The sequence below is a fragment of the Mirounga angustirostris genome, unplaced genomic scaffold (genome assembly GCF_029215605.1).
Source record: "Mirounga angustirostris isolate CCGP_5_RB_7025 unplaced genomic scaffold, mMirAng1.0.hap1 SCAF_5, whole genome shotgun sequence".
Lineage (NCBI taxonomy): Eukaryota > Metazoa > Chordata > Mammalia > Carnivora > Phocidae > Mirounga > Mirounga angustirostris.
The window spans coordinates 100010738-100034745 of NW_026991713.1; the positions used below are offsets into that span (position 1 = coordinate 100010738).

At 49.5% G+C, this 24008-nt stretch overlaps 3 protein-coding genes across 7 annotated transcripts in view; 2 read left to right on the plus strand and 1 right to left on the minus strand.

Moving 5' to 3' along the window:
• The window catches only part of TULP3 (TUB like protein 3), a 113596-nt gene that overhangs the window by 82977 nt on the left and 6611 nt on the right, over window positions 1–24008 (minus strand). The gene's annotated exons all lie outside the window — the stretch shown is intronic.
• TEX52 (testis expressed 52) overlaps window positions 1–24008 on the plus strand; it is a 25443-nt gene continuing 1435 nt past the window's right edge. The window contains exons 1-4 of one of the 4 annotated variants that reach the window (XR_010411630.1): window positions 1–634; window positions 1707–2257; window positions 7121–8270; window positions 10393–13810. Coding sequence is in view for 1 of the 4 variants with exons in the window: in XM_045871189.2 (XP_045727145.2) it covers window positions 563–634; window positions 1707–2257; window positions 7121–7403 (906 nt within the window). In the remaining 3 variants the exon portion in view is untranslated. Of the gene's footprint in view, window positions 635–792; window positions 2258–7120; window positions 8954–10392; window positions 13811–24008 lie in introns of those variants that run through there. The other 3 variants (XR_010411632.1, XR_010411631.1, XM_045871189.2) reach the window with 3 other exon arrangements.
• NRIP2 (nuclear receptor interacting protein 2) overlaps window positions 21031–24008 on the plus strand; it is an 8493-nt gene continuing 5515 nt past the window's right edge. For both annotated transcript variants that reach the window (XM_045874066.3, XM_045874065.2), the window contains exon 1: window positions 21031–21708. In XM_045874066.3, the coding sequence (XP_045730022.1) occupies window positions 21451–21708 (258 nt within the window). In that variant the 5' untranslated portion in view covers window positions 21031–21450. The remainder of the gene's footprint in view (window positions 21709–24008) is intronic.

Sequence of the window (24008 nt, forward strand, 5' to 3'; positions counted from 1 at the left end):
ACGTGATAGAGAGTGCTGAGGGCTTGGGCCTGGACTGCCTCCCACATCCTGCACAGGCACACATCCTTTCTAGCATAGAAACTGGCAGATCTCCCAGGCTGGTCCTGCATGGCCAGCCTCTTCAGCACCTCTCAACCTGATGGTTAACTTGGCCCTTTAGCGCTCCCTGCAAGGGAAAGGCCTACAGAGGGGCAGGGCCCTCACCTCCTGGAGCAGTAGGGAAGGATGGGCCCAGTTATAGGTGCCTCAGGACCACCTCTACCCCAACCCGGGGCCTGGGAGCCAGGCCTTTTCTCTTCCTGCCCTCCTAGGCAAGTCTGTCCCCGGAAGCCCCTCTGGTTACCATCTTTTGCCAAAAACATATGAGCCCTATCCCCTGCCTGTCTCACCTGAAAGGCAGCCAGGCCCAAGGGACTGATGAGCCCCCCCAGGGGGAGGTAAGGGCTGCCTCCTGCGTCACCATCCAGGAAGCATCACCATAGCAACCCCAACAGCAAACAATGCTGCCAGGAAAGTCTTCTCTACAAAGCGGCCCCTCCTGGCAATCAGGCCCACAAGAAGAATGGCCAGTAGCCCACGGAGACAACCCAGAGGGCGGAATGATCCACCCCATGTCCAAAAACCTTTCTTGCAGGTAGGAGGTGGGGCCCCATCTCCACAGCCTATCTGTTTGCACCTGCTGGGCTAAGGGCTGTCCCCCTGGGGTGGGCTGTACTTTCTTCTGGTCAGTAGGTCTGGCCCAGAGCTCTCCTACCGTCTTCCTCCCTTAATCCTATGGTATTGTGAACACAGAGCTCAGAACAGAGAAAAGGAGATGCCTGGTTATTACATCTCCCAGCCCCACCTACTGGGGCGGTCATGGAGAAATGACAGCGGAGTAGGCCCAAGAGACAGGTGAGTTTTTGGAATCAAAGTCCTAGGGTGGAAAGGAGGGGGAGGCATTTTGAGTGGCGCAGGAGATGGCTCAAGTCCCAGCTCTGCCACTCACTGACCTGACAACCTTGGGTGACTCATTCACCCTCATTTTGTCTTGCCTTTTGCATCCTCGAGCTGGGACAGTTAACAACACTTCGCTCAAAGGATTATGAGGCTTAACTGGGTTGAGGGTGTGTTGAGCACAGTGTCAATACATAGCTGCTACTGTTGATCTCACGGGAGGTGGGACACAGGAAAGGGAAGGAACCAGCTTTCTAGGTGTTTTCCATACTTGCTTGTGTTTGGATGAGAAGTGAGGGAAATGCCCCGATGACAGAGAAATGGGTAACAGGACGAGTCCGGGAGAGAAGAGCCCCTGGGCTGCATTCTCTGGAGAAAGACTTTCCTTCTCCGTGTTGCTTACTAAGGGGCATTTCCCCCCACAGTTTCCTCAGGCCTGACGTACCATGTTAGGAACACCAGTTCCTGGCAGGGGGTGGGGATGGCCGCCAGAGTGGAGAGGACAGGTAACGTAAGAGTGAAGGGCAGGGAGATGGCTGAGGAGAGGGGGTGGGAGAGAGAGAGCAGAAGGTGAGAAACCCAGGGGACCCCTACAGAACAGACAGAACTTCTGACAGCAGGGCAGGAATGGAGACACGGTTTTCGGCCAGGCCACCAGGGTCCTGATGAGAGTCCCGGGTCTGAGGAGGCCAGCCTCTTGCTGTCTCTGCGGCAGCTCCTGGGAGACAGAGGCTGAGTGGTCCCCCAGGCTCCCTTTTGTCTCTCCCTAGATGGCCCACGCCAGCGAGCCCCTCCTGACCCACCAAACGTGGGCTCAGCGTGAGTTCCTCCTCCCCAGTGAGTCCTGGGAGTGGCCCGGCTTCACCCGGCAGGCCCACCACCGGCTGGCCCTGAAGCCGCCGCCCTGCACGGAAGTCAAGTCTGAGGTGCGTCGCCGACTAATCTACCCTTCGAAGGACACAGCACAGCACACCTGGGGCTTCCACACGTGGCTTGATGTGGGCCGTTTGCCCGCCACCTTTCCCACCAGGCCCGACAGGCCCTATGATAGCAACGTGTGGCGCTGGCTGACGGACCCCAGGGCCCATGGCTGCCCCCCAGCAGAGCCCCCCATCCTCCCTCCCTCCTGGATGGGTCAGAACAGCTTCCTGAGCTTCATCTGCTGTACTCCTATCTTCGTGGACGAGAACAGGAAGAACCAGGTGCTTGTCAGGACGATACAGGAACTGAGAGAGCTGGAGAAACTCAAGCTGAGGAGCGAAGTGAGGGCACCTCCACTCGACACCAAGGGCAACATCCTGTGCCCAAAGAACTTCAAGAAGTAAGAGGAGCTCCTTCCTCGGGGGCTTGGAGTGGGGGGCGCTCACACAACCTACTCATGTTCAGGTGACCCCTCTCTCTCGTCCCTGTTTCTGATGTCTCCCTTGGTGCTCTAGCTGAGTGTAGCCAGAAGGAAGGTGTGGAGGCAAGGGAAGGACAGCCAGGGGAGGTGGCCTAACCGTATCACTAGAATGCCCGGGACACACCTAGGTGCTTAACACCTGCTGGGCCCTGGGGGTACAGACAAATGTCATCCCTTCCCTTCCTCCAGGGAGCTTGAGAAAGGCAGCTACCTACCTATAGGCTTGGAGGGGCAGCTAACAACACAAGCCCACGCACCCTATGTGTACAAAGTGTGACACAGACAGTGAGTGTTGTAAGAATATCAATTACTAATGGAAAGAGCTGAAAGCTATAGTCAGAGTTTTGGATTAAAGTCCAGACTTGGCAAACTGTTTAGTTCTTCCGGACCCAATTCCATCACTGATAAAATGGGGACGGTAAACACCACGTCTCCCTCAATGGGAGAAGATAAAATGGGTTACTGGGGATATGAAAGCATTATACAAAAAACAGATGTTATTACAGAAATGCAGAGGCGGGAGGGGTCGCTGTGGGCTGAAGCGTCCCCCCAGGAAGGCTTTGTGCGGAAACCAGGTGAAGGCTGGAAGGGCAGGAGGCCCTCAGAAAGGTAGAAAGAAGGGGATGGAGGGTTGACCGGTCTGAGCAGAGACAGGAATGTGAAAGGGGTTAATGGAGTGCCCTGCAGCTCTTGCTCGCTGTCCACCGTGGGAACGCACAGCACAATTGTCTCCCGTACTGAGTCCCGTTTCTGAGGGGATAAGACAGGAAAGGGGGCAGGGAATAAGGATAGAATATCTCAAATTCCAACCCCGAGGGCATTAACAGAAGCAGTGAAGGGTTGGAGGGGAGGCCGTGGAGATTTTTAATCTTTTCAAAAAATGCCAACTGTTGGTGATTTTGAGAGATTACTCAGGACTTCGGCTTCTGTCTGCAGCCCTTGCAGGACGGACTGTTGATTGCTAGTATGTGCTAACACTAGACATACAAAGGTGAGAAGACTTAGATCGCTCCCCCACCCAAAATAACAATAAAAATTAACTTCAGTGAAATGATAGTGCCAGATGTTGTAATCACTTGAGATATATTATTTATCACCTCCCACTACTCCGATTAGAAACTATTACTAGCAAGACCATTTTACAGATGGGGCATCTGAAACAGGGAAGTCGCTTAACTCGCCCAAGTTCATATGGCCAGTAAAGGGGCAGAGCTGGGATTCGAACCCAGACAGCTCAGTTCCGGAACTGCATGCCTAACCACTTTCCCTCTTGCCTGACTGGGGAATCAGACATGTTCACCGCGACTTCTGATGTGATATAACGTTCTATAAAGACAGCATAAGAAAACCACAATTATCCACAAAAAGAGCTCAGTGCAGTGCCGGGCGTACAGAGAATGTGTGTGAGAGCAGAAGCTGCATGGGCTCTGGAGCCACCCGGATCTAGGTAGCAATCTTTTTTTTTTTTTTTTTTTTAAGATTTTATTTATTTATTTGAGAGAGAGAGTGAGAGAGAGAAAGAGCACAAGAGGGGGGAGCGGGAGAGGGAGAAGCAGACTCCCCGCCGAGCAGGGAGCCCGATGCGGGACTCGATCCCGGGACTCCAGGATCATGACCTGAGCCGAAGGCAGTCGCTTAACCAACTGAGCCACCCAGGCGCCCTCTAGGTAGCAATCTACCCAGCTCGATCACAAACTTGCTGCACCACCTTGACTTTCTCTGAGCCTCACTTTACCCAAGTATGTATTGGGGATGTACCTGGTACCTTGCAGGGTTATTAGAAGATGAAAAGGCGTGGTGTCTGCATAGAGAGGGCGCTCAGTAAATCGTGTCATTAGTACGGCATCCCCATGAGAGGAGGATCCTTGTTTCCCTCTGTTTGCTGCTGGAGGCCCAGTCACTGGAGCCAGGAATGAAGGAGTCCCAGACAAGGTTTTGCGGTTCACAGAGGACGTGGTACATGAGCTGAACCTTGAAGAACGTGTACAAGTTCACCAGGCGGGAACAAGACAGAATGGTGAGAGGAAGGGCCCATCCTGTCCTGTTGTTCCTTTGGAGAGGTTCTGTAAGGGGTTAAAATACCTTTAAAAATGTCACTAGATCGGAGGCGCCTGGGTGGCTCAGTCAGTTAAGCGGCCAACTCTCGGTTTCAGCTCAGGTCGTGATCTCAGGGTCCTGGGGCCGAGCCACTTGTCCAGCCCCCTGTCGGGCTCTGCACTCAGCATGGCATCTGCTTGTGGATTCTCTCTCTCCCTCTCCTCTGCCCCTCCCCCTGCTCATGCTTGCTCACTCTCTCTCTCTCTCAAATAAATAAATCTTAAAAAAAAAAAGTCTCTAGATCAGTGAGAGGGCACATTTTGAGCGTGAGAGACCCAGAAAAGACTCCAGACAGGTCTAAGCTTCAAGATGCCCACGATATTGCTGAGAAATAGAATATTTATACATACACCCAGCCGTTCTCAATTCTGGTAGCACGTTACAATCACCTGGGCCTCTTTAAAAAATGGTGAGGTCTGAGCCCCATTCATGAGATTCTGATTTAGTTGGCCTGGGGGGTGGGCAGCCTGAGCACAGGGATTTTTTAAAAAGCTCCCTAGGAGTGATTCTAATGTGCAGCCAGGCCCGAGTATGTCTCATGTAAACCAAAGACGGCAAACGGGGATATCTGCTGGATGAGCTGCGAAGCATGTTGAAGCACAGGAAATTTGCCACTATTCAACTGTTGTGTTTTTTTTATTATTATTTTATTTTATTTTATTTTTAAAGATTTTATTTATTTGAGAGAGAGAGAGAGAGACAGAGAGCACAAGCGGGAGCTGGGGCGAGTGGCCCAGGGAGAGGGAGAAGCAGGCTCCCCACTGAGCAGAGAGCCCGATGTGGGACTCGATCCCAGGACCTTGAGATCATGACCTGAGCCAAAGGCAGACGCTTAACCGTTGTTTTTTAAAAAGTCAGTTTCTCTCTATTGTAGAAGAGGGAGCCATCAGACCAGGTGTCATATGGCAGCAGGTCAGAGCAGGAAGGGTTCTTGGATGTCCTCATGCTCACCAGTGATGAGAAAGGGGCACTTGAGCTGCATTTTCTCTAATTCCTGCTGGCAGCGCATTAGCAGAGGACGTGGGACTGAAGGACAGTTAGCATCTGGATAATGATATACTGACAATATGTAAAAAGAATGGGAGACTGGGGCGCCTGGGTGGCTCAGTCGTTAAGCGTCTGCCTTCGGCTCAGGTCATGATCCCAGGATCCTAGGATCGAGCCCCACATCGGGCTCCCTGCTCAGCGGGAAGCCTGCTTCTCCCTCTCCCACTCCCCCTGCTTGTGTTCCCTCTCTCGCTGTGTCTCTCTCTGTCAAATAAATAAATAAAATCTTTAAAAAAAAAAAAAAGAATGGGAGACTGACCATCTAAACAACATAATTTCACCATCTTAATGCCAAACACACACACAGGGTGCACGCTCTCTGGCATAGACCAATATCCAATAAGGAAGAGAGACAGAAGGGATTCCCTCCAGCCCGATCCCATCGCTAGCTTATGTTAGAGTAATAAAAAAAGTTAGTCAAACATGGCTTTAGACCTCAATCTCAAGATGTGCACAACAAATATGCTTGCAGGGCATAAAAGCTTTACTTTCTTATGGGCACTGATGTTAATGACAACAGTCGGTCAGCCCTTACCACTGTCAGTATATAACAGGATCCCCGTACTTGGGGTGCCTGGGTGGCTCAGTCAGTGAAGGTCCGACTCTCGGTGTTCACTCAGGTCATGATCTCGGGGTTGTGAGATCCAGCCCTGAGTTGGGCTTCACACTGAGTGCGGAGTCTGCTTGGGATTCTCTCCCTCTCCCTCTGCCCCTCCCCTCACTTGCGCTCACTCTCTCTAAAAAACAAAACAAAGCAAAACACCAGGATCCCAATGATGATCCTTTCTTATTTTGAACAATATTAGTTTGGGACCTTGGCATTTTATCATTATCTGATTTTTTAAAAAGCCTACAGAATTTTTTTAAAGTAATCACTACTCACTACACCCAACGTGAGGCTTGAACTCACAACCCCGAGATCAAGAGTTGGACGTTCTACTGACTGAGCCAGCCAGGCACCCCAAGTCTATAGTATTTTTAAGCATGGTTTGATGTTAATACTAAGGGTTTTCAAAAAAAATTTTTTGAGGGGTGGCTGGGTGGCTCAGTCAATTAAGCATCTGCCTTCGGCTCAGGTCATGATCTCAGGGTCCTGGGATCGAGCCCCGCATCAGGCTGCTTGCTCAGCGGGGAGCCTGCTTCTCCCTCTGCCTCTGCCACTCCCCCTGCTTGTGCTCTCTCTCTCAAATAAATAAATAAATAATCTTTAAAATTTTTTTTCTTTTGAGAGGAACATGAAGAATTATAAATTGGGGGGCTTACCTTTGTAGCATTGTGAAAAATAAACTTTTATTGATTGATTGATTGATTTTTAAAAGATTTAATTTATTTCTTTGACACACAGAGAGAGAGAGAGAGAGAGCACAAGCAGGGGGAGGGGCAGGCAGAGGGAGACAGAGAAGGAGAAGCAGGCTCCCCGCTGAGCAGGGACCCCGATGTGGGGCTCGATCCCAGGACCTTGGGATCATGACCCGAGCTGAAGGCAGCCACTTAACCAACTGAGCCACCCAGGTGCCCCCAAATAAACTTTTATTAAGCTATGAGAAAAGCATCATGCTTTCCCTTCTTACTCGTCCCACAATGCCCACACCTCTCCTTTGACCTCTCTGTTCTCTGCACACCCCTTTCCCCCAACAGGTACCGGCACATCTCAGCTGGTGGAAGGTTTGAGCCCCGAGGCCTCCAACTCATGCCCAACCCACTTCCCAGTGGTTTTGCCAGGGGCTGGCTCTGCCCGAACCCTCTGCCTCATTACCGGGAGAAGGTGCTAAAACTGGCCTTGCTGCCCAGCGCACCCCTGAGCCAGGACCTTGTGAGGAATTACCAAACCCTGATGGAGAACCGGCTTGCCTTGCCCCTCTGTCATCTCTCCACAGCACCACCTGGTAAAACCTTAGCAAGGAAGAAAGAGAAGACCTAGACAGATCTAAAGAGCCTCCATCTAGGCGAGGACTGTGGTGGGCTACAGTGTTCTCAGCCAGTACACCGGCAGCAGGAAGCCTTTGGGGTGGCTGAAGGACTGGCTTCTGCACAACAGAGCCTCGCCACCATCCCTCCAGCTGCAAGCCACCTCTGTCCCCCAGGCTCCTGGAGACTCTATTGAAACTCTTAATTATTATCTGTCTTCCTTGGAGGACTCTCTCATAGCAGGTGGGAAGATTGAGTAGGGTAGAGCAGGGACAGCAGAGGGGGATCCAGTTTTTTTTTTTTTTTAAGATTTTATTTATTTATTTGAGAGAGAGAGAATGAGAGAGAGAGAGCACATGAGAGGGGGGAGGGTCAGAGGGAGAAGCAGGCTCCCTGCCGAGCAGGGAGCCCGATGCGGGACTCGATCCAGGGACTCCAGGATCACGACCTGAGCCGAAGGCAGTCGCTTAACCAACTGAGCCACCCAGGCGCCCAGGGATCCAGTTTTTAGGGACAGAATGAGGAGTGGGGAGGAAGAAGGGGTGTGTGTGTGTGTGTGTGTATTGGAGTGGGGGATGAGGCACTGTAAGCAAGGTGGCTATGAAATTACCTTGACTCCCATAACCCATTTGGAACAAAACTGGGATTGGTCAGGGTACAGGAAGCTTCTGAGGCAAAATAACCTCGATTCCCTACCTCCCTAGACCATGTGATGTCTGGACAAAGACCAGAAGCAACTCTGCTGGGTTGCTGTTCCCCCGCAGGGTTTGGGAGCAGAGGTCAGGCCAAGACTGGTGCTAGAGAATGGAAAAGTCAGGGCTGAAGAAGGCTGGCCAGGACTCTGCAGAGGGACAGGAGTGGAGCAAAGTAGAGATTCAAGGTAAAATGGTGGTCACCTCAGAGCATTATGTTAGGGCCTTGGGCCTGTGCTGCAGGTAACCCCGGATGCCCCAGCTTTTGTTGTGGGGGGCCAGAGACAAGGGGCCTGAGGTGGAGGCAGGCAAATCCTGTTGGTCAGAAAGGTGTTGCCCCCAGCTGGGGTGGAGATTGGGTGTGGGAGGCCCAGGAGAAGGGGCAGCAGGGAGGTGGCTGGAAGAGAAGTTGTATGGTGCGGGCCCACCTCACCTCCGCGTGCCCCTGTCCTACCCCAGGTTGGTGATCTTCCTCAGCGGGGCTTCTCCTGGCCTTCTGGCCACTGCCCCCTAGGTACCTGGGAATTGAAACCCCACCAGGGTTCTAGCCCTGGTTTGACCACTAACCAGCTATATGACCTTTGGGAAGGGCATTATTACCCTCAGGCTTTCAGTTTCCTCATCTGCATGGTGGAAGCCACTAGGGTACAAATCAGTGGAATAAAGAAAATAATAGAAGTGAAGTACCTGCAAAGTGTCTGGCCCAGTGTAGACCCTCCATAAATGAAGCTATCAACCAGTCATTACTCATAGAATAAAAACAATAGATGGGATGTTGCTCAGCCATAAAGAGGCATGAAGTATTGACACATGCTACGATGTGGATGAACCTTGAAAATATGACGCTGAGGGGCGCCTGGGTGGCTCAGTCGGTTAAGCATCTGCCTTCGGCTCAGGTCATGATCTCAGGGTCCTGGGATCGAGCCCCGTGTCAGGCTCCCTGCTCAGTGGGGAGCCTGCTTCTCCCTCTGCCTCTGACCCTCCCCACCCCTCCCCACCCCACGCTCGTGCTCTCTCTCACTTGCTCACTCTCTCTCACTTTCTCAAATAAATAAAATCTTTTTTTTTTTAAATGACACTGGGCGAAAGAAGCCAGACACAAAAGGCCACGTATGATATGATTCTATTTCTATGAAATATCTAGAAAGGGCGAGTCCATAGAGACAGAAGGTGAATTGGTGGTTGCCAGGTGCTGGGGGAGGGGCAAGTGGGGACTGACTGCTCAGTGGGTACAGGGTTTTCTTTTAGGGTGGGGAAAATATTTTTGAACTAGATAGAAGTGGTTGCATAACATCATGAATGAACAAAATGCCACTGAACTGTATACTTTAAAAATGGCAATTGTTTTGTTATGCGGATTTAGTCTCAATTAAAAACAATGACAGTAAATAGGGTTTGATACAGAGTTTCCAGATTTCCTTCTGGTTCCAAATCTGTGGTTCCCTTCAGCAATCCTTCTCCCTAACACTTCTCCCCAGGATATGCGTGGGGGATGGGCGGGGACCAGAGCCCAGGGGTGAAGGAGAATCCCCTGAGTACTCCAGGGGAGTGACAGCTCTGGGAATGTGCCCCTCCTTCCCACTCTGGGTTAAGAACGTTGGTGGAAAGCAGGAGGTCCCTTTACCTAGGGTCCTAACAGGTCAGAACTGGGCGGGCTATGAGGACACAAGTTGAACCCTGTTAGGGTTTATTTATTTATTTATTTATTTATTTTTATTTTTTTTATTTTAAAGATTTTATTTATTCATGAGAGATACAGAGAGAGAGAGGCAGAGGGAGAAGCAGGCTTCCTGCGGAGCAGGGAGCCCGATGAGGGACTTGATCCCAGGACCCTGAGATCATGACCTGAGCCGAAGGCAGACGCTTAACCATCTGAGCCACCCAGGCGCCCTATTTATTTATTTTTTAAAAAGATTTTATTTGCCAGAGAGAGAGCACAAGCAGGGGCAACTGCAGGGTTTAGATGGCAAACCGAGACCCATGGAGAAGTGGCTTGCTCGGGGCTACACGGCCAGGCATCCCTGCCCTCCCGGAAGTAGAAATGAGACACTGTGCTGGGGGCTGGGACTCAAGGGCTTGTGTTGTCGTCCCACTACTCTTCTATTATTCTATCTCAGCAACTAGCCGGCTGATGCCTAGGTTTTGTCACCTCCACAATGAGAGGCCTCGGGAGGGTTAATATGGAGAGTTGGAGAGTGGGAGGAAGGAGGCCACTGGGATTCTTCAGAGAAAGCCTCCTCCCCCGCTGGCCTGGAAGCTACGGGAAGGCCGAAAGATAAGGGGCACTTACACAGACTCCTGCCTTGGCAGACCCAGACCAGTCCAGGGGCTGCTAGCCTCCCGTCAGGATTTCCACCCGACCCACCACCTTTCTGCTCAGCTCTCTGGATAGCAATCTCCTTCCTCTTGGCAAGGGGGACTACAGGATCATCAGAGGCCTTCTCGTCCACGGGCCAGCCTGAGATGCAGAAGCAAGACTCCTGAAATTCCTGAGCTGCATTGGGCTGTGGAGCTCTGAGGGACAGCAGTAGTATCCAGACCCCCTCCTGGGCCTGGGGACTCTTGCAAGGCGATCCCCAGCTCAGCCTGCTGGCAGCCGTGAACACCACCCCCCTCACCCCGTCCCACATACACTAATAAATATGGAGTTCTTGAAAGCCTTTGTTGGGGTGGAGCAGGGGATTGCTCTCCCCGGCCTGCTTTGAAGATCTACTCTTCCACCACAACTTTCGAGGGGAAGCAGAGTGAACATTCCTCCCCCAACATACCCAGCACACCAATCCCAGAACACCCCGTGCTCTGCTGACTGGCACGAGCTTCATGGACACTAATTAATCCCAGCACAGAGGCCTCAGAGCCTTTCTGGGTCAACACCTCCCCTTCCGCAACCTCCCTCTGCCTCAGACAGGTATTAGTCTCATGAGCCTGAGTGACCAGGGCCAGGGGGACGGTAGGGGGTCAGTGTGTGTCGGAAGCTGTGGGGCTGGGAACCCCTGGAGGGGGGGTGCAGGGCCAGCCACGCTGTCAACCATGATCTTCAGTCTTCATCTGGCTGTCTGCCAGCCTTGTCCCGTCTAATTGCCAGCCCTCTAAAAGCCCCACTGCTGCTCCCTGAGGTGACAAAGCAGACATCCTTTCTCCCCCAGACTCACTTCCCACCTTCCTTAGGACCCTCTGGCCTTTTTGTGTCTACTCATCGCTGACTCGCTTGCTCCAAGCCCTTCATCTTCTTGTTTCTCTATCAGCCTCCAAGCCCTCTCCTACACGTGCTGTCCACTGAACCACAGACCTTCACTTATTTACTATACAAATAGTTGCTTCTTCCTATTTATCATCATAACTAGTGGTTTCGGTGGCCGTTCATATAGTTGCCCATCTCACGGTAATCTCAAGCCGACACACTCTCTGCAGGTCCCAGGACAGAACCTTACAAACACCTCCATGTTGTTGCATCTTGCCATTGTTCCAAGCTGAAGGTCAAGGTTTTGCCGGATGGCTCCCCTTAGCCTACCACCATTCTCCCCGGATGTTCACTCAACACTGACACTAGGTATCATACATGGTTCCTAGCAAATAGTCAGTGACTTCTTTGGCATGAGTATCACTAGGAAATGGAGGTCATGGCCAGAGGTGCCAAGGGCCGGCCCAAAGCTTCAGCGAGGAGAGAGGGGGAAATGGAGGAAAATGGAAGCAGGAAAGAAAGCAGATAGACACAGGAGGGAAGAGGAGAAGTGCTGAAGCCAGAGGAAAGGCAAAGCAGGAGTCTCTGAAGCAACAAGGTCCAGCATGGGTGGAGGCGCTGGGCAGCTTTGTCAGATCCTCTGAGGGCATTTGCAGGATCCAGATTTTGGCACAGAGCCCAGCACGTGAGAGGAATTGGCAAGTACGTCCTGTGGGTGCAAAAGAAAGGGGAATGAATAGACCGGGGTCTGGGGGGAGCGCCCAGGGCATTAGTTGGATTCTGCTGCCAAGTTCAGGTGGGGAACTCAACGGGCTGTTCTAGTGTCTCATCACCTGAGTAGATGGGTTAATAACGGCACATTTCCTCCTGTGTCCACGGGAGTCCTGCTGACCCATTCGTTCAACTAATTTTGGGTAAGAAGAGAGAGAAAAGACAGGGGGAAAGAAAGACCCACCCTTAGAAACCCTAGGATCTGGTGGGAAGGTGGACAAGTAATTAAAAATAGTGTGAGAAATAATGTCAGAGATAACCAATCCAGCTGTACTCTGGGAGCAAAGGGGAGAGGTATCTGAGAGTGTGCATGCATGTGACCAGCACACGTGTGTGTATTTACATGTACAGCTCCCCAGTAACAGCAAACATTTACCCAGCACTCATTACGTGTTAGGCAATGTTTTGAGAACTTTCCAAGAATCACCCCATTTAATCCTCACACTATGAGATAGGTCCCATCATAATCTCCATTTTAGAGAGGAGTAAACTGAGGCATAGAGCACTCTTAACCAATCTGCTATCCTGCCTCTCATTTAAACTTCCCAGAAATTCTACAAATTACATGTCATTTCAATTTTACAGGAGAGGAAGTAGATTCCAAAAGCTTAAGCACTTCACTCAGTTAATAACTGAGTTGGAATACTTGACCAAGCTTTATCTGAGTTCAAAATACCATGTTCAGTCTGGTTTCGTCAATGGAGATGAACACTGGAATTTTCTGTGCCTTGGTTTTGCCATCCATAAAGTAGGAGAAGATCAACCAAGTGTCAAATATAAAACGTTGTCATAGTCTGGTAGTTTTTGGGGTGGAGGTAGGGTGATAAATTTCAAAATTGGCACAGACCTCCTGGGACCCTTGCTGGACAGGAGAATTCTGGAAAACAGCTTCATTCTTGTCCTCAGCAGATCTGACAGAGCCAGAGGAGAAAGCCCGAAATAGAACTGACTGCCCTTTAACCTTCCGCGGGCTCAAGGGAGCTGTTTGTCTAGCTCTGAATAACCCATTCTATGAAGAATATTCTGGGAATTTCCTTATGTGGCAGAGCAATGTCTGGGTGATTTCACCGTGCCAAATGAGCTCTCCTCCCCATCCCTACTGTCAGAGATAAGAATCAGCACTACTCAAGCCTTGAAGAAAAAAGGCTAAAAAGAAGAGGTATAAAGATCTTTAGAGGCATGAAAGCTTATCCCAAGGAAGGTGGGAACCAGTTCGTCTCCATCAACACTGAGGCTTGGACAAGAAGGCAGGGATTTTGAATAATAGCTACAGGAATTTAGATTAGATATGAAGAAGAACTTCCCGACACAGCAGAGAGTTGCTCACATAGATTATATCAGGTTCAAGGAAATGAGCTGTGAATCTACTTAGACCAGTGCCATCCAGTAGAAATATAATAGACCTGTATATGTGACTTTAAATTTGTTAGTTGTCATATTAAAAAAAGTAAAACGTTGGGGCGCCTGGGTGACTCAGTTGGTTGAGCTTCTGACTCTTGGTTTTGGCTCAGGTTGTGATCTCGGGGTCATGTGATTGAGCCGTGCTCAGGGCTCCGAGGTCTGCTCAGGGTCTGCTTGAAACTCTTTCTCCTTCCCTCTGCCTCTCCCCACCACTCTGCACTCTCATGCTCTCTCTCTCTCTCAAATTAATAAATAAAATTTTTTAAACATAAACAAAAAATTAAAAAGTAAAATGGTGAAGTTCATTTTTTTAAAGATTTTATTTATTTGTCAGAGAGAGAGCACAAGCAGGGGGAGCGACAGGCAGAGGGAGAAGCAGGCTCCCTGCTGAGCAAGGAGCTCAATGTGGGACTCGATCCCAGGACCTGGAGATCGTGACCTGAGCTGAAGGCAGACGCTTAACCGACTGAGCCACCTAGGCGTCCCGAAGTTCATTTTTATAACATATTTTATTTAATACAATAGATCCAAAATATTATCAATATAAAATAATGTAAACTATGTAAAAATAATTGAAGTATTTCACATTGTTTCTTGCATTGTTTTCAAAATCTGGTGTATAGTTTACATGTACAACAAAGCTCTCTTTAGACTAACTGCACCTCAAGTGCTCGATAACCATCTGTAGCCGGTGACTGCTGTCTTGGCCAACACAAATCTAGACTCGCTAATGATTGTCTGATACCAATGGCAAGTATAAGGTGTGGTCTGGTTTTATCTAAATGCAGAAAGTTCTCTAGAAAACCCCGGGGCCTGTGAGGGTGAAGACCAAGAAAACCTTATGTTCAAAGCCCCTCTCTGCCTTCCTCATCACTAGAAATACATTGCTAGAAATACTGCTGTTCTGGAACCCACACAGCAGTGTTCTGTGTACTCTTTCAGTAGAGGGAATCCCAACCCTCTCAGGTCTGTCGGACTCAGGGTTTGGTGGGTTGTTAACCCCGGTGAGAAGAGCACTGTGCCAAGGAGAGCCAGGAAGAGGGTTCCATCCTGGAGTAGACGAGGTAACTCCATTCTCTCAATAGCAGAGACAATGCTCTCTACCCCAGCTAGTCTTCCTGGTGCGAGTGACTGGTCCCCAAGGAGCCAGGCCAGACAGAAGGGATGCAGAGGTGCAGCTCTACCCTGTCCGGGTGTGTATTGGGACAAGCACTGTCCCAGCCTAGCCTATCTTACCTGCAGGGTTCCGAGTTCACTGTGTGTGACCCCCTTCCTCCAGCTATGTGCACAGCCCTCTCCCTCACCTGGTTCTCATCTCTGCACGGTGTCATCTCCCCACCACCTGACCCCCATGGCTCTCTCATCACTACCTGATGTTATAAACGTAGTTTTTCACCATCTGCCTTCCTCCCTGCGATGTGAACTCCATGAAGGCGGGCCTTTCATATGGTTCACCATTGTACGCCCAGAGCCTACCTCAGTGTCTGACACGTAGTAGGTGCTCAATAAATCCTTTTTGACTGAATGAAAGGAAAATTTGCTGTAATTCAGAGGAGAACCAATGCAGTGAGGGAGCCAGATCTCATGCTTCCATTTTTTTTCTCGCTGAATTGCTGAATTTGGATCCATTCACTTCAACATCTATGTGAACCACAAGATGGAAAAAACGAGAGGAAAAGCTCCACTTCTACTCCTGACTATAGAGGACTGGTTTAATCTTCCTCAGTAGTGCTCCTGGAAGTTTTCTCCTCCTGTGTCTATCTTTAGAATTCAATGTAGTTATTCCTTGTTAATGAATTGATTTGTTGAGTTCTATAACCTTCAGGTTAAAAAATGACCAGGGGATGGGTGCCTGGCTGGCTTATTAGAAGAGCATGCAACTCTTGATCGGGGTTTCGGGCCCCACATTGGCTATAGAGATTACTAAAAATAAATAAACTTAAAAAAAAATGACCAGGAGAGGGAAGTGAGGGAAGTTGTTGGCAAAGATACAGACCACCCAGCTGAGTATACAAACTGGCCTCAAAACATTCCCTGGCATTTTTCCATTCCTCTCTCTCTCTTTTTTTTTTCAGTTAGATGAGCCTAGATTTTTTAAAGTCAAAGTACAGTTGACATATAATATTAGTTCCAGGTGTACTATATAGTGATTTGACGATTATATACCTTATGCAGTGCTCAGTCATGATTACGTGTAGTCACCATTAGTCACCCTACAAAGTTATTACAGTATTAATGATTATATTCCCTAGGCTGTAATTTTCACCCTCATGACATTTATTTTATAGCTAGAAGTTTGTACCTCTTAATGCCCTCTACCTGTTTTGCCTATCCCCCAACCCTCTCCCCTCCTGCAACCATCAGTTTGTTCTCTGTACTTATGGATCTGTTTCTGCTTTTTGTTTGTTTATTCACTTGTTTTGTTTTTTTAGATTCCACATATAAGTGAAATCATGTGACATTTGCCTTTCTCTGATTTATTTAACTTAGCATAAAACCCTCTAGGTCCATCCATGTTGCTGCAAATGGCAAGATCTCATCCTTTTTATGGATGAGTAGTATTTCACTGTGTGTGTGTGTGTGTGTGTGTGTATACACATTACATCTTCTTTATTCATTTATGGATGCGCACTTGGGCCATTTCCATTATTTGGCTATTGTGAGTAGTGCTGCAATATACATAAGGGTGTATATATCTTTTTGAATTAGTGTTTTCATTTTCGGTGGGTAAATACCCAGTAGTGCGATTTTATACCACATCTTCTTTATCCATGTATCTATTGATGGACATTTAGGTTGCTTCCATATCTTGACTATTATAAATAACACTGCAATAAACATGGAGGTGCACGTATCTTTTTGAATTAGTGTTTTTATTTTCTTTGGGTAAATACCTAAAAGTAGAATTACTGGATCATAAGATAGCTCTATTTTTAGTTTTTTGAGGAAACTGCATACTGTTTTCCAGAGTGGCTGCACCAGCTTGCATTCCCACCAACAGTGTAGGAGGGTTCCCCTTTCTCCACATCCTCGCCAGCACACTATTCTGACTGGTCTGAGGTGATATCTCATTGTGATTTTGATTTGTATTTCCCTGATGATGAGTGATGTCGAGCATTTTTTCATGTGTCTATTGATCATGTATGCCTTGTATGTCTTCTTTGGAAAAATGTCTATTCAGGTTCTCTGCCCAAATAGGATTATTTGGGGGGTTTTTGTTATTGAGATGTATGAGTTCTTTATATATTCTGAATATTAGCCCCTTACCAGATACATCACTTGAAAATATCTTCTCTCATTCTGTAGGCTGCCTTTTTGTTTTATTGATGGTTTCCTTCTCTGTGCAGAAGCTTTTTATTTTGCTGTAGTCACAACTGTTTATTTTTTATTTTTTTTAAGATTTTATTTCTTTATTTGATAGATAGAGACACAGTGAGAGAGGGAACACCAGCAGGGGGAATGGGGGAGGGAGAAGCAGGCTTCCCGCGGAGCAGGGAGCCCGATGTGGGGTTCGATCCCAGGCCCCTGGGACCATGACCTGAGCCGAAGGCAGACGCCTAACGACTGAGCCACCCAGGCGCCCCACAATTGTTTATTTTTGCTTTTGTTGCCATTGCCTTTGGAGTCAGATCCACAAAAGTGTTGCTAAGGTTAATGTCCATGAGTTTACTGCCTCTGTTTTCTTCTAGGATTTTTATGGTTTCAAGTCTTACATTTATGTCTTTAATCCATTTTGAGTTTATGTTTGTGTGTGGTGTAAGATAGTGGTCCAGTTTCATTCTTTTGCATGTTGCTGTCCAGTTTTCCCAACACCATTTGTTGAAGAGACTGTGTTTTCCCCATTGTTCTTGTTTCCTTTGTCATAGATTAACTGACCGTATGGGTTTATTTCTGGGCTCTCTCTATTCTGTTCCATTGATTTGTGTGTCTGTTTTTGTGCCAGTACCATACTGTTTTGGTTACTACAGCTTTGTATATAACTTGAAATCTAGAATTGTGATGCCTTCAGCTTTGCTTTTCTTTTTCAAGCTTGCTTTGGCTATTCAGCGCCTTCTGTGGTTCCATACAAATTTCAGGATTGTTCATTCTAGTTCTGTGAAAAATACTACTGGTATTTTGATATGGATTGCATTGGATGAGTAGATAGCATTGGGTTCATCATCTTTTCAAAGGGAGTGCTTTAGCTCCTGAGAAAGAAGAACTCAGAGTTTTGCATTGCCAGAACATTCCCATTCTCCCTCCAATTTGCGGGGGAAAAAAACAAAAACAAATTTCAAAGGAAGTAAGTAAGGATCAGAAAAAGGCAAAAGAGAGTTTCCTCACCCCTGAGTCCCAGTCCCAGATGGTGAGATAGAGAGTGAAGCATTAGAGAGCATTAGTTTGGGTCACAGAACACAGGGACCAACTTGACTCTTTTGCACAGCTACATTCCAGAAAATGGCATTTCCTGAGCACCAGGCAACAAAGGCCTTGTCAGAGCAACTGGAAATAAGGTGATGCTGTCCCCAACCTCACCCCATCTAAACTGCAAGCTCCGAAGTCTCCATTCTATACTATAGGTATGTTCACTCTTCCCTGGAGTTCAGTCTGCAGACCGAAGTGCACCTAAGAGTTCAGAGACATCCCATCCATGTTGTCAGCCTGGCCTGAGGCAACTTTGCTAAATGCGCTGGAATCATCTCTTTCTTCTTCATTAATAGCATTACTCTTCCCCCAAAAATGAATTAATCAAGACCTCTTGAAGATGTTGAAGAATTTTCAAACCTAAGGAGTGAATTGCCAAAAACAAAGTTGGAGGAGATACATTTCAGCATTGGGCCCATCCAGCATTGTGTATGTAAGCCACTCACTGATCTATCAATGCATACAGTTGGCCCTAGTGAAGCAACCACAGAAACCAGCACAATGTGTCAGTGGATCCTCTTTGAGCTCTATCCCAGGAAAATGTGTGGCAGTAATGGATGTCAAGGCATGAGAGAGAGTTGGAATATTCCACTGAAACTGAGTGTAAATGAAACCAGGGTGTGGGTGGGCCAGAACTTGATCAATGGAATCACACTACAGTTTGGTGTTCATTCCATGCTTATTGTCTTCATCAGTCTTCTCTTTTTGCATGGTGGACATTGTGCAGGACTTGGGAGACGGAACACAAGGGTCTGATTCCTGGCTCTGCCATACAGTAACTGAATGTTAGGTGAGATTTCTAAGTCTCAGTGTATTAGTTTCCTGGGACTGCCATAACAAGTACCACTAACCGGATGGCTTAAACCACAGAAATGTATTGTCTCACAGTTCTGGAGGCTGGAAGTCCAAGATCAAGGTGCCAGCAAGGTTGGTTCTTTCTGAGGGTGCTGAGAAAGGATCTGGCCCAGGCCCTCCTTCTCCCAGCTTCTGGTGGATACTGGCAACCTTTGGCACCCTTTTGGCTTATAGATGCATCACCCACTCTCAGGCTTCACGTTTATGGGGCATTCTTCCTGTGTGCAGGAATTTGTGTCCAAATTTCCCCTTTTAGTAAGGACACAGTCATGTTGGATTAGGGTCGACCCTAGTGACCTCATGTTAACTTGATTCTCTGTAAAGACCCTATCTCCTAATAAGGTTACATTCTGAAGTGCTGGGAGTTGGGACTTCAATGTACAAATTTGTGGGGGGCAAAATGTAACCCATAACACTTAGCTATTTCTCTCGTCTATAAATAGAGATCACAATGCAATTCTTCCTCATATACTTGTCATGGCTGTGAAAATGCTTCAAACAGGCTGGGTCTGCAGGAGGCCACTGGAAATCTTGTCCCTCTGAATGTGTGTGTGCACCTTGGTGATATCTGGATTAGACTGTGCCCTAGGGAGTAGGACTTGATTGGGGCTCCCATCCTGTATGTGTCCAAACACATGTGAGCAGGTGCTTGACCCAGTGCATTTTGATGAGGGTGAAGATAAAAGGCTGGAGAGAAAAATCTGATGATGGGATGAGCCAGGGCTGTAAAAGGTTTGACTCCAAGTGCTGGTCAGGAAGTGGAGGGTGAGGAACCCCCGAATACGGATAACTGGAGTGCACATTGGTATAAATACTCTGGAGGGCAAGTTGGCATTATGCTAATGGAGGAGAAGCCGTGTATCTGATGCCCCAGCCATTCCACACCCAGGTATGTACTCTAGAGAAATGTTTACACGTGTGCCCAGGAAGTATGTGTAAAAATATTCCTTGTACCATTGTTTGTAAATGAAAAATGACCTAAGGGGCGCCTGGCTGGCTCAGTCAGTAGAGCATGTGACTCTTGATCTCAGGGTCGTCGAGTTCGAGCCCCATGTTGGGCATGGAGCCTACTTACAAAAATAAAAACAGAAACAAAATCTAACGAAAAATAACCTAAATTTCCTAAACGTGATGCATTCACAGAGGAATAACATACAGCAGTTAAAGAGAATTAATAGAGCAATGCATATCTCATGGATGAATCTCACTAACAAAATATTGAGCACAAAAAGGACAAATTGCAGAAGGATATATGTGATGGGTCAGGCAAAACTAAATGATATGTTGCTTAGGATACATGTATATGCATATGCATAAAGAATAAAAGGACAAGTATGGGAATGGTGAAACACAGATTGAAAAAGGGATTTTGTCTGGGGAGGAGAGGTGCAGGGGGGCACTTCAACTATATTTATAATAGTTCGGTTATTTTTTTTAACTGAGGTGGCCAGTAAAAGATATTGGTTATTCTTGATAACTTTTTTTTTTTAAGATTTTATTTATTTATCTGAGCATGAGCAGGGAGAAGGGCAGAGGGAAGGGGAGAAGCAGATTCCCTGCTGAACAGGGAGCCTGATGTGGGGCTCAATCCCAGGACCTTGAGATCATGACCTGAGCTGAAGGCAGACGCTTAAGGGCCTGAGCCACCCAGGCGCCCCTCTTGGTAACTTCCTGAGTGTTTGAATTATAACACTTTTTAAAGAGCCAGGACTCAATCAGCCTTACATAAAGAAGAGGGAGAAGCTGGGGCCCCACTTGTGGGGAGATTCAGAGCTGCTCTTGCCGCCCCCCGCCCCCTGGGACCCAGAACCCTGAGGCCAGGAGAGAGGAGGGAGACTCCAGGAGGAGGGGACAGCAAGCAGCGCTTGGGGACCGAGCCCCCCTGAGCCAGCAGCGCCGGCTCAGACAGGCCACCCAGTTCCTGCACAGGGACTCTGCCGACCTGCTCCCCCTGGACAGCCTCAAGAGGCTCGGCACCTCCAAGGACTTGGTGAGGCAGCCCTCTCCCCACCCTTCCTCTCCATCTCCCTGTATCCTGGGGAGGGGGGTGGAGGGCTGGAAAGGACATTAGCTAAAGACTCTTGACACCTGCCACGCCGAAAGGTCGAGACCCAGAAAGGTGAAACCTCTCCTGTTGATGGGGAGGAGAGGAGGGAAGGACATTCTGAGGCTGCCCCTCTCTGTTCTGAACCTAGCCACTGGCCTGCACCCCACCCCCGACCTGCAGAGGAGCCCAGGGGAGAGAGCAGCGGGGCAGACCCAGGAGAAGGGAGGGCGCATGCACATGGATGCACGTGCCTGCCTCCCACGCACGCAGCAAGCACGCAGGCTGACTCCCCCGCACACCCACGCGCACCGCCTTTCAAACAAGCTGGCACGGATACCCTGACAGTTTACAACACTCTTACACCCCCTCGAGCTTGCAGACACACACACACGCACACGCACACACACGCGCGCGCGCGCACACACACACACACACACACCCCTTCCACCAACCACTCCGACCAGGACCCCAGAGTTGGATGCGCTGCAGAGCCTGCCACCTGCAGGCCCTGCCAACCCCCCCTCTCCTGGAGCGCTGGGTTTTTCCAGCCGGAGCCTCACTCCCTCTACTGCGATCTCTGGAAACTGGTGACTTACGCGGCTGCTCCTGCACATGATTTATTGATTTCCTCTGCCCCCGTGGAGACCCTCCCATCAGGAGAGCTGCCGTCCTGGGAGCGGGCACAGGCGGGAAGCAGGAGGCAGAGGGGATGGAGGGAAGGAAAGTTCAGCAGCCCCCACCCTGCTCATCAAGCTCGTCAAGCCCCGCAGGGGCTGTGAGCACCAGGCTGGAGGCCGGGAGAGAGGAGGGAGACTCCAGGAGGAGGGGACAGCAGGCAGCGCTTGGGGACCGAGCCCCCCTGAGCCAGCAGCGCCGGCTCAGACAGGCCACCCAGTTCCTGCACAAGGACTCTGCCGACCTGCTCCCCCTGGACAGCCTCAAGAGGCTCGGCACCTCCAAGGACTTGGTGAGGCAGCCCTCTCCCCACCCTTCCTCTCCATCTCCCTGTATCCTGGGGAGGGGGGTGGAGGGCTGGAAAGGACAGTCCCTAAGCCTTCAGATCCCCTCTCCCTTGCTGAGAATGGGGCAGAGCTAGTCCCAGTTTGAGGGGCTCCACTCTGACCGCTCTCAGGCTCTTCACTGGGGATGTTCCCATGGTTTGGTGGCTCTGGGAGACCCTGTTTGCATTGCTCAGCTTCTCCCAAATAGTTCAACGTTTGTCTTGGGGTGATGAGGAGAGGTGCTCTTTAGCAGAAGAGGCTTACAAGGACACAGGAACCTTCTGGAGCAGTCATTAGCTGCTGGAAGGGCCTGGAGGCCTGGCCAGCTTAGAGTTGTGGTTTCTGTCCTATCCCGAAACAACAGATTCCCTCCTACCAGCTCTGGCCATTCAGTCGTCTTTCCCCTGCACAATGGAAGCAGTAAGGGCCTCCGTCCTTTCCAGAGCCCAGGGTTTTGCATGGCTCTTACCTGAGCCACCGGCCCTCCAGAGTGCCCCCTTACTCCCTTGTAGGGGCACTGGCCCTTCCAGGCTCCTTTCCTTCCGTCTCCTGCAGCGGCTGTGGCCTCCAGAGGGAAGGGGGGGGGGCGCGTAACAACGAGGAGGTGAGTGGGTCAGGGGACAGCCGCATACACTCATCTCCCTCTGAGAGAGTGATGAAGAGCATGGGCTTTGGAGCCAGGCTGCTTGGGTTCAGATCCTGGCTCTGGCACTTGCTACCTTGGGCAAGTTGCTTTGTCTCTGAGCTTGTTTCTTCATCTGCTAAATGAGGACAAAATTAGTAGTCTCTCCCTCATCGGGTTGCCGTGGGATTGGCAGAACTAATACCTATAAGGCGCTTCGAAGAGTGCCTGGAAAACAGAAAGCACTAAGGTCTAATTAGGATTGTTCCTCCAGCTACTACTCCACTTGGCCCGAGAGAGAAAATAAACTCTGTAGGGTCTGAGAATATGGAATCCTATCTGGCCTATGGCTCCTAGAAGAAAGCGAGGCTTTGGTAGAAGGGCTTGGAAGCACTCTGTACCCTCACGCAATTCCTCGTCAGAGGGTCTGAGGGGAGGGCAGTCCTGCAACCTGAGAGGCACAAAGTCAACTCCAGGGGCCTCAGCCTGGCGTTAGCCAGGAGGCTAATGCAGCCGCTCTCTCCCTTTCCTGACCTAGCCCTGCCGTATTCCTCCTAGACGAATGGTCCCCCTCCAGGAACCCAGCCGAGAGGCCAGCCGATTCCCAGCTGATTCCCAGCAGCACCCAGAGACGAAAAGTGACCAGACTGAGATCTCAGTTCAGGGAACTTCAGGGCTGCTCCCTCCTTGCCTACACAGCGAGCACAGCTGAGAAATAGGGAGAAACAGGGCAACGGGGGAGCTGGTCCTCAAAGGCTCTAGGGCTTGGAGACCATCCTACATCTTTCTGGCCCTGGAGAAGAGGCTCTTTTAACACTGCCATCCCAGAAGGGCAGATGCAGCCTTCTGATGAGAAGTCCCGAGCTTTTCACCTCACCCCTCTGCCTCAGGACCTCCCAGAGAATGGTCTCAAGCAGGTCCGTTGTGTGGCACTGGGAGTGAAGACACCTGGGAGGACCCCACTGTCTCCCTCCCTAGGATAAGTCTGGAGCAAACTGCACAGCACTGGGAGCCTGAAGCCTGTCTTCATCGTGGGAAAGGCGGGAGGAGAGCTGGGAACCGCAGGGCCGCTCTTTCCGGCCAGTTCCGGAGTTCACTGCCCTTTTTCCGGAGCTGGGTCTCCTGCTGGCAGCCTTGTTGGCAGGAGGAGCTGGCCTCAAGGGCCTCATTAAACCAAGGGTAGAAAAACAATCCCAGGTTCCCAAGAAGAGAGGGCAGGTGGAGAAGCATGTGGGCAGCCTGGACAGATACAGTCATTCTTCAACAAACATTTATTGAGTGCCTACCGTATGCTAAGCTAAGGCTTGGGATATAAAGACCTGACCTCACAGGCTCTCCAGGCTAATGGGGGAGTTAAAATCCACAAATCACATCTGTGAGAAGCATGACAAAAGGAGCTAAGAGAAGGGGTGCTGGCCCCAGCCTGGTGTGTGGAATGAAGAGTACAAAGAAGTCAGAGAGGGCTTCCCAGAAGAGGTAAACTGCACATTAATTACAGGATATGTATGGAATTTCAGACTTAGATAAAAACCTCTCTCCCAAATAAAGAGTAGTTCATTTTTTAAAAAAGATTTTATCTATTCATTTGAGAGGGAGAGAGAGAGAGCCTGAGTGGGGTGAAGGACAGAGGGAGAAGCAGACTCC